Source organism: Canis lupus, chromosome 7, assembly GCF_048164855.1.
Source record: "Canis lupus baileyi chromosome 7, mCanLup2.hap1, whole genome shotgun sequence".
NCBI lineage: Eukaryota > Metazoa > Chordata > Mammalia > Carnivora > Canidae > Canis > Canis lupus.
Genome location: NC_132844.1, coordinates 58,172,914 through 58,187,705, shown reverse-complemented (window position 1 = coordinate 58,187,705; position 14,792 = coordinate 58,172,914). Strand labels below are relative to the sequence as shown.

Genomic DNA, 14,792 nt, shown 5'->3' with positions numbered 1-14,792 from the left:
GCTTTTGGGAAAGCCTAGCCTAACTAGTAGATTTAAAGAATATATCCAACAAAAATGTGTACATATATATGCCAAAAGACATGTAAAAGAATACTGATAGCAGCATTATTCATAGTAACATCTAACTGGAAATGACCCAAATATCCAAAATTCCAAAAATGAGAATACATAAATAAGACTGTGGTATATTCATATAGTGTCATTCCATCAAGCAATGAAAATAAAGCAGTGATACACACAAGAACATGGATGAATCTCATATAATCTTGAGTGAAAAACAAACAAACATAAAAGTGTATCATATTGGCACATCCGGGTGGCTCAGTTGGCTAGGCATCTGCCTTTGGCTCTGACCATGATCGGAGAGTCCGGAGATGGAGCCCTGTGCCTCCCATTGGGCTCCCTGCTCAGCGGGGAATCTGCTTCTCCCTCCTTTCCCTCCTTCCCCCTTTCCGCTAGGACACACTCTCTCTTTCTCAAATAAATAAATGAAATCTTAAAAAAAAGTATATCATTTGATCATTTAGATAATTTAAAATAGGGGAAGCTATTCTATTGCATTCCAAGTGAGGATAGGATTGCCTTCAGCGGGAGGGAGACAGGAACGATTGGGAAGAGAACTGAGCATCTTTCTGGAGTGCTGGTTATATTTTTTCTCTCTCCTCTAAAGTGACAGGTACATGGATTTATTCACTTTCTGATAATTGGCCGCATTTACGCTTTGTACACCTTTGAGTACGTTTTACTTCAACGAAATTAAAATAACTACCAATATATTATTACAAAGCAATGAACAAGCAAGAACTTGGGAAAATTAGAAAATAGGACTTTTAACATGTAAAAAATTAAAAGAGCTATGGCTCAGAAGATGAAGTATCTCGAGTGGTCTAACGGCCACAGAGTTGGAAAATATTAAAGGAGACAAAAAATCAACCAAGTCAGAGGTTTCAGCATTCAACTGACATGGATGCCGAAGAGGGTAAACAGAAATCGGACAAAAGGAAGTTACAACTAAAATGAACTAGGAGAATTGGCTTTAATGAAAAAGGGATATGAACCTTTCAAATAAAAAGGCCTTTGAATGACAAGGGGAATATCTTAGCGACTGTAAAGTTTCAGAGAACTGAGAGTTTTAAAACAAATGTTATGGAGGTGGAAGGGGAGTGGGCATAAATTGGCATAAGACTTCTCAATAGCAATCCTGAAGGAAGAAATGGAATGCTATCAAGAGAGATATGAATCTATTTTCTTGTACAGCTTCTCACTTTTCCAGGAGCCTAATGTTTTTGTTTTGCATCCCCTGCCTGTCTTGGACTGAATTGTGTCCCCTTAACATTCATTATGTTGAAGTCCTGTCCCCCAGGGTGCATCAGGATAACTGATCCTGGGCCTTGCTTCCAGCTGGCATTTATGAGTGCAATGCATGTCATTTCACAGCTGTCAAGGGACCCTGTTAAGTCGGGGGTAGAAGGGTCCCTAAGATCCTTCCTGGCTCTAGGATTCTCTGGTCTGTCCCCCTTAGTCCATGAACAGCTGGAAAAACTTAACAACTCAAAAACCTAGTATCTTCACGAGACTTTCTAGAGATAATAGATTCTTGTAAGAAACTGAAGTTAATAGGATCCTAGTTTTACCTGAAGAGGTCAGAGCATTTTGAAAATAGTTTTAGATTTACATGCCAGGTGGCAAAGGGAGAAGAAATCTCAAAACATTCACTGAAGGCGACAAATCTTATCAATTAATAGATTGTACAAAACAGTTGATGTTGTTCAGCAAAAATGGCAGCGTGAGGTGGGGACTCCATTCTTCAGACCTTTAAAAAATTTTCACCTACCATTAGCAAGATTAGCTAGCCTAAATTTTATTTCTATTTGCTAATTTGCATTCAGTGCATACAAAGTTTGACCATGCAGATATGCAGGTAAAACAACAAAAAAGCTATCAAGGTATGATGAATGACTAGATTTCCCATCAAAGTTTAAAATTTTACTTTCCTTCAGGTAAACTCTCCTGCTGACATTTTACAGGAGAAGTATGTGTAAATAAAAGAAACCATTCAATAATCCAATATTCAGATCAGAATTTTAATGATTTCATCAATGGTACAGCATTTACTTTCTTCTTACCACTAAGGCAATTCTAAAATGAACTTAATGCAACAATTTTTAAATGTACAGACAGCATGTGAACAACTCTGCTTTTATTTATTTATTTATTTATTTTTTTTTTTTTTCAACTCTGCTTTTAAACAGACCAATTTCGTCTTTCAGTGATTATATTGGCATCTCAGTCATGCTGCTAAGTTCACAGCTACACAGCAAGCCAACGTGAATGGCTGCCGATTCTAAAATGTCTAATTCAGAGTTCAGACTTCTGGGGGAGTTTGCCATCTACCATCTAATTTCTCAGCTCTTTAATGTCAGTACACGTCCAGGGATCCCATTCTATTTGATTAAGAGGCTTTGTAATGAAATGAGAATTAAGTGCTAATCTTCTTTATTGCTATTACCATTTTAAAAATAATTCATTCACTTTATTTTAGGAAGTCCTTAAGTTCAACTATATTTTTGAAGGTAAAAATAGTTTTGTTCTTTATATCTGCTTTATCCTATCTTTACAGAATACTTATACCGTTTTACCTACTCATTAGCCAGTGGATGCATTCATATACACAAAATCACAGTATCATCTGTGGGCCATCTCTCTATAAACTGGTTTTGTTTTGTTTCTTCAAAGAAAGCTTTTCTTTCCAGGATTTTCTCTTTTCCTTTAATAAATGACAGGTAAATCCTAGGTCTCCCCAACCTGACTACTTCAAAGATCTGAAGCACAGCTTTGGTGGTTGAAATAAAGGAGACCAAGCAGATGTGTTTGTGAACCTGATTTCACTGAGCAGCCAGTGAGTGGGTATCCAAATATTTCATGAAATGAGGCTAGGATCTCAGCTCCTCTTGTTTCAATCCTGTCCAGATCCTGAACATTTGTTCCCCCTGAGAACTATTTCCCTGGTTTCTGCCATCAAGCACCCTTTAGCACTGCTCTGGGGACAGTATGAACGTACCAGACATTGTCCCACCTAATTTTCTTTCCCTAGCTCTGCACAGCCCTTGCGGATTGAGTGGCCTGTGTTTTACCTAACACAGCTTGTTATCCCTTGCAACTCTGGATCTGGAAACACTCAAGTCTTAGGGATGCTTGTGCTCTTACTACATGTTACCAGAAAGAAAACCAACGTTGATGTACCTAATGTAATTTTTAATGTGATTAAAAGTGATTTAGTTTTCAAAGAAGCAAATAATTACAGAACAAGAACAAAAACTTATTGCTGGGATGGTCTCCAATCTCTTCTGTTCAGAGCAGGCCAGTGCTGGACTACGTGGGAAGGACACAGATATTTCGGGGTCTTCATTATTATAGGATCAGAATGACTCGTCAGAAAATAGCAATAATGAATTTCATGACAGAAATGAAATGTTTAGATGGAATGTATGTTTAGATGGAATCTGTCAGTATTGAATTTTTTTTTTTTTTTTTTTTTTTAGGAAAAATAAAACAAAAACTCATGTCTTTTAAAAAGAAGCACAGAAAGGAATGCCCAGATACATCTGCTTTTGGGAATGCATCTCTCACAATTCAATGGACAAGGGTTGTTGCATTTAATCTCCAACAGTTTTGACTTTCTTTTTGCACTCCTGGTTTAAGGAGAGATATTTCTACATTTTTCAGGAATTATTAGAAAATTCACCCAGTTCAAATAAGTAACAAGTATTCTGGGATGTGGGCAGAGAAAAATTGGTCTTTTTCAACCAAAGTAGAAGATATAATTGTCAGTAAAGTGCATTTCACATAAAGATACCCATTAGAAGAGTAATTTAAAGTGCAATATATATGATATTTTAAATAGTGCAAAGTTGCTAAATATATACATTATATGCGCCATATCCAAATAAAGCAGGATTTTATCTACCCCTAAGAGAGAATAACAGAATCATACTTCCCCATTTTAATCCTTTGTAGGTAAGTATATTTGGTCCATGCGTATGCTTTTGGTGTGTGTGTGTGTGTATATGTGTGTGGCTGTGCCTGTATATAACTCCTTAAAGATCTGTGCAAATGTCTAAAACTGGTTTCCTAGAATTTGAAACCTTTAAACACTGAAATAAATACACAATCTCCAAAGTAGCATTAGGCTTGTAATAATGGTTGAGCTATTTCAGCCTGTATATCTGGTAAGGCAGGTATCTGACTGCGAATTAAATGTTTAATGAAGATTATAAAAAATATAATCACCAAAATGCTGCCAAGAGACACCCCTAGGAAATAAGCATATGACTCCTCGTGCTCATCTTCTCCGGGCTTGACACTACTATGGAGGAGTGTAGGATTTGGTGTGTAAGGAGTTGGTCTTGGGGTTGCTGAAGTGAGCAGATCCTGGACATTCCTGAATGATCCATTGTGTGGCATGCCCGTGACATTGAGGAGGTGACAGAGAAGTGGGTACAGATCTGTGGAGTTCATGGCTTCTTTTGTGAAATTCTTTCTGAAGGCAGGACCGTGGGCTAAAAATATTGGATGCATTTCGGCTAACGCATTATCATAACCGTGGTTGCCTACTGGAAAGATAAAATGAATAAATAAGTTAGCCAACCAGATGGCATTAAGATGAAAATAACTGTTGGATCATCCAATTCTGAATTTAAATGCAAAGTTTAACAAAGTCATCTTTATAATTTTTTTTAAAAGATTTTATTTATTTATGTATGATAGTCACAGAGAGAGAAAGAGGCACAGAGACACAGGCAGAGGGAGAAGCAGGCTCCATACAGGGAGCCCGATGCGGGACTCGATCCCGGGTCTCCAGGATCGCACCCTGGGCCAAAGGCAGGCGACAAACTGCTGCGCCACCCAGGGATCCCTAACAAAGTCATCTTTTAAAAGAAAACAATTTTTTATGAGCAATCTTTGTTGTTGTCAACATCACTATTCATTTTAGAAAGTGAAAAGGCAAATTGATCACAAATCTTTCTAACAGCAGAGGAGGAGGGGTAGAGAGTAGTGCTGAACCAAGTCAGGGGAAAATGAAAGTGGGTATTTTGGATTTTGTTTTATTTTTTATTTTTTTGGTGGCAGGTAAACTAATAATCAGCAAATATTTTAGGTACCTACTTTGTTACAATTATGTTCTTTTTTTAAAAAAGATTTTTATTTATTTATTTATTCATGAGAGACACACAGAGAGAGTCAGAGACACAGGCAGAGGGAGGAGAAGCAGGCTTTCCGCGGGGAGCCTGATGCAAGACTCGATCCCAGGATTCCAGGATCATGATCTGAGCCAAAGGCAGATGCTCAACCACTGAGCCACCCAGGCATCCCATTATGTTCTAATGATAAAGGGATAAAGGTGGTCTGTCAAAAAGACAATAAATTCATAATTACCAATAAAAGGGGAGACACAGTAAAGACAAAAGATCCCATAAAAATCAAACTCCTAGCAACAGCTACAATCCACTATAGAAAGATAAAGGTCAGGACTTTGGGGTAAAATCTTACACTGGTGGTTCAGATCAAAATAAATTTAGCACTTTGTGCTAAAAATAAAGTAAAAGGTTTAGAAGTCTTCTGATTTATCAAGAGATATAATATTGAAGGATGAAAACTCCTGTAAAAAATTGCATTTTATTTTATTATTATTATTATTATTTTAAAGATTTTATTTATTTATTCATGAGAGACAGAGAGAGACAGGCAAAGGGAGAAGTAGGCTCCATGCAGGCGCCCATTGTGGGATTTGATCCCAGACCCTGGAATCATGCCCTGAGTCAAAGGCAGATGCTCAACCGCTTAGCCACCCAGGCATCCCTATTTTATTATTTTTTAAGTAGGCTCTGTGTCCAGTGTGGAGCCCAGTGTAGGACTCTAACAAATGAACCTGAGATCAAGATCTGAGTTCAAGAGTCAAGTCACTTAACTGACTGTACCACCCAGGCACCCTACAGGGAACATATTTTGAGAACCACTGCTTTTGGACATTAGGACTTCATTCTTTTTTGAAAGTCAGATTGAGAAGGAACATACTGGCCAATACTTAACTATTTGTTGAAGAAATAATTATTTCATATATTTATTTGTTGAATAAATAATTATTACTATTTTTTTGAATAAATAATTATGTTGAATATAACATAAATAGGAGCATTAAGGTTTTCTTTCTTTCTTTTTTTTTTGCATTAAGGTTTTCTATCAAAAACAGGTGTGACCAATCTCTTGTGTAATTGTGGTTCACCAGACCAAAATTTCAAGAGACCCTCTTAGATTTACATTAACTGTAAAGTACAAATCTCCTCAGAGATAGCAGTCCTTTTTTGAGCAACCCCTCTAACATAAGAGCTATCCGGACGATACAAGAGAATCTGAACATATGAAGGCAGCAATTATTCTCATGGCCAAAGAAATTATCTTTGAAAGAAATTACTTTTAAAGGCTTTCATAAAACAACTCCCCTGGTGTGAGTAAATATTGGCTGACAGATCATTATCTGTATGTAAAACTGGTTTTAAGAACCAGAAACCATGCTGGTGTACATCTGCCACTATGACTCCTGTATGTACTACAAATGCCATGGTCAGGCAATTGGTTTTCTTTTTTTTTTTTTTTTTTTTATTTATTTATGATAGTCACAGAGAGAGAGAGAGAGAGAGTCAGAGACACAGGCAGAGGAAGAAGCAGGCTCCATGCACCGGGAGCCCGATGTGGGATTCGATCCCGGGTCTCACAGGATCGCGCCCTGGGCCAAAGGCAGGCGCCAAACCGCTGCGCCACCCAGGGATCCCGCAATTGGTTTTCTTTTGGTCAACAAATATGATAGGAACCCAATTCTACCTGAAGGGACATTTCTGCACATCTCTTACATAGATCAAGGGTCAAGGACGAAAAAAGCATTCCTAAGTAGTTTTGGTACAATGTGGTTCCTTCACTAACCAAGTAACAGAGGAGAAACAACTTCCAGCTGAACTGATCAGTAGTCATATCAATATCTATGTCAACCAGAAAAGCAGAATCCATGTAAGGTGGTCCAACAGAGGGAATTTTATATGGGGACTGGTTATAAAAGTGCTAAGGGATGAGAAGCACCATGGGATGGCAAGGTTACCCAGTGATTAGGAACAATGGGAACCTCGTATGGCCCCTTGGCTCCCTACAGCTGGATGGACAGAAGGGAAGAGGTGGTGTTACCAGAGCCCCAAAACCAGGGCTTCCCAGTAGGAGCTGAGACTGTAGAGAGAGAACGTCCAGAGGGAGCTGGGATCGCAGAGGAAATGAAGTCACCATCAAAGACACAGCCTAAGATAGAGAATGAGTGGGACAAATCTCCTGGCTTCTTCCAAACTCCTGCAAGTCTCTTCTATTGGCCAAACCTAACTAGAAACCAGCTCACAAAGGAGCCTAGGAAATTTAGTCTGTGGAAGTCAGTCCATGGGAATGCAGAGCAGAACAGGGAATGGGTGGGGAGTTGAAGAGCAAGTATACACGTGACGAGCCCGTTAAAGATGAAGAAAACCCTGTGGATGGCTTTTCCATTTGACTAACTTGTTAGAAGCTACATAAGAGGTAATTATACATTTAAGGATAGCAGAAAGCTCCTTATTTTTTTTTTTTAAGATTTTATTTATTTATTCGAGAGAGAGAGAGAGAGAGAGAGGCAGAGACACAGGCAGAGGGAGAAGCAGGCTCCATGCAGGAAGCCTGACGTGGGACTCGATCCCGGGCCTCCAGGATCACGTCCTGGGCTGAAGGCAGGCGCTTAACCACTGAGCCACCCAGGGATCCCAGAAAGCTCCTTATGTTGCATGTCTGAATTTCAAATGGGATTTCCATTATATTTATAATGAATTTGGTGGCAATATCTTCAAAATTATGTCACTAGGCATTAAAAAAATACATTTTGATATATGATCATCCAAGCCATGTGTAGTTCTCTTTGGAAATATTTCCAAGGTATAAAACAAAGTCGGCCTATATTTGGTAGAGCCAGAAGGGCAGAAGAACCTAGAAAGCTAGCAATTTTATTTTATTTTATTTTTTATTTTTTTTTAAAAGCTAGCAATTTTAAATAAAAATAGAGATTAAGTTAATATGAAATCAGAACATAAAACAGATGCAGAAAATCATTCAATTTACAAATTTCCAATTATGTTTTTCTCAGGAGCATGATGGCTGTTAATTAGCAGTATATGTATACTTTGCATATCTTTGGTCTGATAACTTCCAGAAAAATAAAGGTTTAGGGGCTAACCTCTTTTTAAAGTCCCAAGGATCCCTGATTTGCTATTAATGTAGGTCACCAGTTAGTTATTTGATTAGTCACTACACTGCTGTATTACCCACAGCCTCCACTCTAACAAACAATGACGCAGAATGGGAAGAAACAGTGTAACGTACTCACACAGAAAATTATCTGTCTTATTCTGTAAAATATACCACCCTTTGTCAGCCACTGCTAGGATGGGTTGAATTCGATGGTTGTACTTGTAATGCCATCTTTCTGGAATCTCTTCTTTTTTGTAAACAGTAAGATTAGGATGAGCACGAGCTAGTGCTTCATAGACTTCATCAAATTTACCTAAAAGAGGAGCGATATGGAGATATGCTCAGAACAAGGCACTCACTGTTGACAATCAAAAAACCATCCTGGCAAAAGAGGCCAATGAATATTTCTTCCTTCCTGACACCCCACTGAGGTAAGGCACCAGGGGGCAAGCATAGGGAAATATAGCCAGATACTTGAAAACTTACCCCGCGCCCCCCAGGAAAGAATCTTGAGGGGGAAACAGAAATGATTAATCCTCTGCTGCAAGTAAATTCACTTTACAGAATTGAGCAGACATTATATGGAACTAGAAATCTCTATTCTAAAGACTTAACTACATACACTTCAACACACACACACACACACACACATGCACGCACACATGCACACACCCCAATTGGTGGCACTAAGTAAAACGTCTCCCCAAAGGAAAACAAAGAGCTAAGTTCTGACAGTTGTGAGTGCAGAGAGAGAATCTCTGGAGGGTGACGCAGCCCTTGAGAGAGGACATCCTGGTGATGGAATGCAGCTTGTAAAACGGAAAGTTTTTCTAAAGCCCTGGAGGTGTGGCAAAAGTACTCCCTGTAATTTCAAATGCAGTGAACCTGGGCACTGTCTTTAATCCTTTTCTTGTTTTTCAAATCCATTTGTTGGGACTTCCTCCCTGCCTCCCAACCCCCAACACGGGACATATTCCAATTTTATAAGGAAAAGTTAATGTGATTTTCTCAAACAACAAAAAACTTGTTATTTTATACTGAATTTGTTCAAAAGTTTGTGTTCAGGTGCACAGTTTCATATGATCTTCTTAATTCCCTTGTGAGGGATATAAGGTTCTTTTGTGAGGTATTCAGCTTTTCAAAATCTGTTCTCTCATTTGATATCCAAATTAACAGTAAACACTGATAAAATAGAAGTCAGAAGTCTGAGTATTGCTCTGTGCTTCCTTTGTGATCTGGGGAGGTTAAACCTGAGCTTGCTCACCTGTCTTTAAAACAGAAGTAACACTTAGGTGACCAGGTTGTTATGAGGCTTTGAGGAAAGGTTTGTAAGAAGTTCAACATATTATTACTTCCTCTATTTATAGACAAGAAAAATAAATCTTCAGATTGATCAATGCTTTCTCCTTCCTATACTGCTTAATAGGGATTAAGCAGGTCCTACAAAAGGAACCACAGAAGGCTAAATTTCAGGTTTCCATAAAATCACTGGAATTGCATGCAAATTCTGTATTTTTCTTTCCATCTCAATTTTTCTAGAAAGGAGGCTGTAGCTTTCATCATATTTGGTGGTTCCAAAATGGTTAAATCCATCTGCCATAGATATAGAAAGAGCATCAATTTCAATATTCTTGGGAAAAGTGAAAAATTATATGCTGAGAAATGAGATTTTCTCTTTTCAAAGTCTAAGGATTAAACCCTAGAATATTACCATGACACAGGCAAGCATACTCTGAAGGCACAGAAGCAAAAACTCCCACTGAATTGTGTTGGGCACACCCGGCCCCAGCCCCAAACCAACACTCAGTTCAGACTTACCTTCTTTTGGCAAGATGGCTGCTACTGGAGATTGGTCAATCAGGATATAGTGGTCTTTATCCACATACTGATCAAGTTCTATTATCCTTTCCTCAGAACACTGGGTCATTCCATGATCACTTGTGATGATTAGGTTCAGGATGTTCCACAGCTTTTCCTTTTTCAGCATTTGTATGAGATATCCCAACTTGTTGTCAATATCCGAAATAACAGGCCCCATGAGTGGACTCTCAGGTCCCAAATGGTGGCCCATATCATCGGGATCTTCCCAGTAAAGAAGACCGAGATTTATGGGCTCTTTGGACGTAAACCATTCAATAATCTTGGCAACTCTATCTTCAAATGAAACAGACTCATTGTAAGGCATATAGTGCGTAGGAAAGCTATTATGTATTTTTACATCTGCTCCAGGCCACATGGCTGCACCACTAGAATGTCCTGCCCTCTGATTTGTGATCCATATTGGCGTTGCTTCTTCCCAAAACTCAGAATCATAAATAGTCATGTTATCCAAGGAGAAAGATTTATTCAAAATAGGGTCAAACATGTCATTTGCAACAATCCCATGATTCTCTGCAAAGAGGCCAGTTACCAAAGTATAATGGTTAGGGTAGGTCTTTGTAATAAAAATATTAGTGACTTGCTTCACATGAACACCATACTTCATAACATAATGAAAATGGGGTGTTGGAACTCTGTATAAATAATCCCAACGGAATCCATCAAATGAAACCAGTAGAACCTTTTGCTGGTCTGGTTGGAGAGAAAATGTAATCGAGAGTATTAATGCAGCAAGTATGAAGGATACCCAGAGGAGTTTTGAAGTCATTTTCAAAGTATTTGATCAGCTCAGTGTAAGATAATCTGTATAAAAAACATGTAGAAATTATTGACAATTTTGTGTGTGCATCTTACACAAAACTGACAGTGATTGTACAGTAATCCCAGTTATATCATAAATCATAGCCTGGAAGAATTATGTTGCTCCATCTTAAACAAGAGACCCGGGGCTACTTGCACAATAAAGCTAAACAGTTTTGTTGCATTTTAGAAACTGTTACTCTCCAAGAATTTATCAAAACATTTCTCAAAGTAATTATTTAACCCCTCAAATATCACTTTAAAATGATATAATTTACTTTTAAGAAAAACAAAAACTTTTCAGAAACTTTTGCAGGAAACTCATACTTCTGACTTCTCTCAATAAAGTTGATATAGTCAAGTTAGTATCTATGAATGTTTTGTCATTATGATTAGACCAACTACAGGAATCTAGAAACAAGGAATACCATTAGCTAATCCAATAATAATGCTTTAAAAAAACCCATATACACCTCTATTTTTCTTTTTTTTTAAAGATTTTATTTATTTATTCATGAGAGACAGAGAGAGACAGAGAGAGACAGGCAGAGGGAGAAGCAGGCTCCATGCAGTGAGCCTGATGTGGGACTCGATCCCAGGTCTCCAGGATCACGCCTTGGGGTGAAGGCAGGTGCTCAACCGCTGAGCCACCCAGGGATCCCCATACACCTCTATTTTTCAAAGCCAAGGCTTATATTTGGTTCATCACAGTTAGGGATGTTATTCAAGAAAAGAGAAAACAGATGAACTTCGTTTTCTGAAGTGACATAAAATTTGACACTCAAATATAAATGTGAAATGTACTCTACATTCACTTATTTCATAATTCAAGCACAGCCTTCCTAAGCTAAGACAAGTTTCTGTATAAACAGCAACATAATCCTGAAATTTGGTGTTGGCTTTCTTTCTGAAAAATGAAATTTGTCCATATTTAATCTTAGTGATATGTGTGGGAAAAGCACCTGCCAGGATTAAACACTTCTTTTCGATCAAGGCTGTTGGTTGGTTGGTTGGTTGGTTGGTTGTTTTTTTTAAAATCTGCACATACTTTTTTTTTTTTTGCACATACTTTTAAAAAGCTTTTATTCTATTCAAGAAAGCTAACAAAAGGCAATATGGATAAACAACATATATGTAAATTTTGTGAGCTCTCATTGGGCTTGCAAATCAAGCAAGGATTTTTGGTTCTCTCTTTTTCTTGTCCATTCTTGCATGCAGGTATTTATAAGCCCACCAAAACTTGGATCTAGCCACACTTCTGTGCCAAGAAATCTCCTGAATTCAGCTTTTGACACCTTTCTATTTTGAATATGCTGAAGATATATTTCAAACCTCAAAACCAGATACTTGCTCTATTATAGGTACAGGTAAGTAAAAACTGCTTGGCGTGCTTGCTCGGCTTTCAGATGCAGTAATTTTTAACTATGATTTCACCATACCTAGAACGTTACTTAAACTGAAATTGGGTTAGGTACTGGCCTCCAGAGAATGGTTCAAAAATCAAATTCAAAAACTATTTCTCGGGGATCCCTGGGTGGCTCAGCGGTTAAGCGCCTGCCTTCGGCCCAGGGCGTGATCCTGGAGGCTGGGGATCGAGTCCCATGTCAGGCTTCCTCAGGCTTCCTGCGTGGAGCTTGCTTCTCCCTCTGCCTGTGTCTCTGCCTCTGTCTCTCTCTGTGTCTCTCATGAATAAGTCTTTAAAAAAAAAAAAACCAAAACTATTTCTCAAGCCGCAATAACGTTTCCAATTCTGGAAGGAACATTTAAAAATCAGTTCCTATAAGGAACTCCAGCTATATTTACTAACATCTGGCTGAGGATGCTAACAGCATGTTTCCCCTTTACCCCCCCTCTCCTTCACCTTCCTAACACAAGGAAAGCTGCTATGAAACGACTATCATTTAAGGCTATAAATAAATAAATAAATAAATAAATAAATAAATAAATAAATAAATAAATGCAACTACACGAAACACCTGATTGGCCTCTAAGTAAATCAATTTAGCAACTGTGGTAAGTTAGGAAGGAACTGCTTTCCCGGACAAAAGAAAAGAAACGTAAGCTAGGTGTGCTGTCTACAGCTTTGGAATGTTTGGTTAAGAAGAATCAGCATTAAAAAAAAAAAAGAAGAAGAAGAAGAAGAGGAAGAGGAAGCATCAGCATTATCACAGCGATGACAGGAAGCAACCAACCGCGAGGTGGGGGTGGGGATGGAGGAAAGATCCGCTCCCGCTGTTCCCCAGGCACAAAGCGCTGCACAGCGCGGAGGCACCCCGGTCCCGCCCAGACCCAGCCCAGACCCCCGCGCTGCCTGCCGGCTTCCCCGCCCCTCCGCCCCGGCCGCCTCGGGAACCCGGAGGGGCGCCAAGGAGCAGTCGGGCGCCCCGAGGCCCAGACGTCGAGGTCGAAGGGGCTTGGGGCCCACGTCCCGTCGCCATCCGCGCCCGGCCCCTGGGAAGGGTCCGCGGGTCGCAGCCCTCCCGCCCGCCGCCGCCGGCAGGTGCCCGCACCCAGTGCGCGGCGCGCGTGTGCCAAGGGTCCGATGGGTCCCCGGGAGGCAAGCACCCGCGCCCCGGCTCTTACCCTCGCAGCGATCCGGACGGCCCGCAGGGGCTTCGGACCACAGGTCGGAGAGTCGGGAGGGGGCAGCCGGGGAGGCGGCGGAGGCGCGGGCGGCTCACCTGCACGGGGCCCGGGCGCCGAGCACCTGACCGGCACCGCCCCCGGCCGCAGGGCCCGCCTCTGGCCGCCTATGGGCCGGGCGGGGCCTGCCGAACCCGAGCCCGGCTCCAGGAGTCGCCGCAGCGCCTGCCAGTCAGGGGCCGGCGGGGGGCGGGGGGCAGGGGGCGGGAGGGCGCAGGGGCCCGTCGGTGGGAGCAGAGGGTCGCGGGTGACCCCGGGGCGCCGAGGTCCCCGCTCTGCGGGCTCACGCTCCCCCCTGCCGTGTGGCCTTTCCTGGCCAGGCGGTTGCGTTGCAGTCGGTGATGCAGAAACATTATAAAGCGCTACCCCCCGTGGTTTGGCAACACTCCCCTGTTTTGAGTCAAAGTATTTTTATTTTCTTATCTGATTTCTCAAGGTTTTGTTTTTGTTATTCTGTTGTGGGTTTTTTTGTTTGTTTGTTTGTTTTTTGGGTTTTTTTGGATCAAACATCGGTGACTCCATACCCTGGGCTTTGCTCTGAGGGACGCTTGAGCGCCCCCCCCAGAAAGTCGATGGGACAATGACATTTTAACTCTTTTATTGGTTGGCGTGACCTGCTTTATCTCAGAAAAATCTGATTCGGAAGGGTTCCGCAGCCCCGATGTTGCAGGTTCTGCAGCACAAGCCCCCGGTTGTTGCAGCATGAGGTCTCTGCGGCACCTGAAACTGCTCCAAGTCAACCAAGCCAGGTTCAGCGTTAGGTTACTTTGCACAGGGCCAGAGGCTGGCCAGCTACTCTGATAGTTTCACCTAGACTACAGACTGCTTCCAGTCGTTTCCACATGTGCAATCCGACCACCAACATCAGGTCTCATTTCTCTCTCAGGAGGGCATGTTTGTCAATTTGATCGCAACTACATTTACCATAGATTGTAACAGTGACCTTGAGCTCCTCTGGAGAGATTTGTCCATCTACAGCGTCCCCTGACCTAATTTTGACCACCCTCAATGGAAAACAATATGTGCTTGGTTTAGTTCACAATTTAAGTGTCAACGTTTGATTAGCCCATAAAACAAAGCAAAACCAGTGGCTTTGACTCCTCCCTGGAGCTCCTGTTCCCTAGCTCCCTGTCTAGTGTACTGGAACTGTAATTTGAATAGAC

At 40.8% G+C, this 14,792-nt stretch overlaps 1 protein-coding gene across 2 annotated transcripts; it reads right to left on the bottom strand.

Annotated features, from left to right (window-relative positions):
- Positions 1-2,065: 2,065 nt before the first annotated feature.
- On the bottom strand, positions 2,066-13,729 carry ENPP5 (ectonucleotide pyrophosphatase/phosphodiesterase family member 5). 2 transcript variants are annotated; one of them, XM_072832791.1, is made up of 4 exons: positions 13,570-13,729; positions 10,126-10,989; positions 8,444-8,620; positions 2,066-4,613 (listed from the first exon to the last, which is right to left on the bottom strand). In XM_072832791.1, exons 2-4 carry the CDS (start codon positions 10,952-10,954, stop codon positions 4,186-4,188), a joined length of 1,434 nt encoding a protein of 477 aa, XP_072688892.1. In that variant the 5' UTR covers positions 10,955-10,989; positions 13,570-13,729; the 3' UTR covers positions 2,066-4,185. The 2 variants fall into 2 exon arrangements, with proteins under 2 accessions (XP_072688892.1, XP_072688893.1); XM_072832792.1 differs by having other exon boundaries at positions 10,126-10,878; positions 13,570-13,719.
- Positions 13,730-14,792: the final 1,063 nt, after the last annotated feature.

What these genes read in the sequence shown, in the direction of transcription:
- ENPP5 (XM_072832791.1), bottom strand. Translation starts at nt 10,954, where the DNA reads ATGACTTCAAAACTCCTCTGGGTATCCTTCATACTTGCTGCATTAATA. An exon ending in AGCCATCTTGCCAAAAGAAG is followed by an intron (nt 8,621 to 10,125) that starts GTAAGTCTGAAC and finishes CTCCTCTTTTAG; the next exon opens with GTAAATTTGATGAAGTCTAT. An exon ending in TAAGACAGATAATTTTCTGT is followed by an intron (nt 4,614 to 8,443) that starts GTGAGTACGTTA and finishes TTATCTTTCCAG; the next exon opens with TAGGCAACCACGGTTATGAT.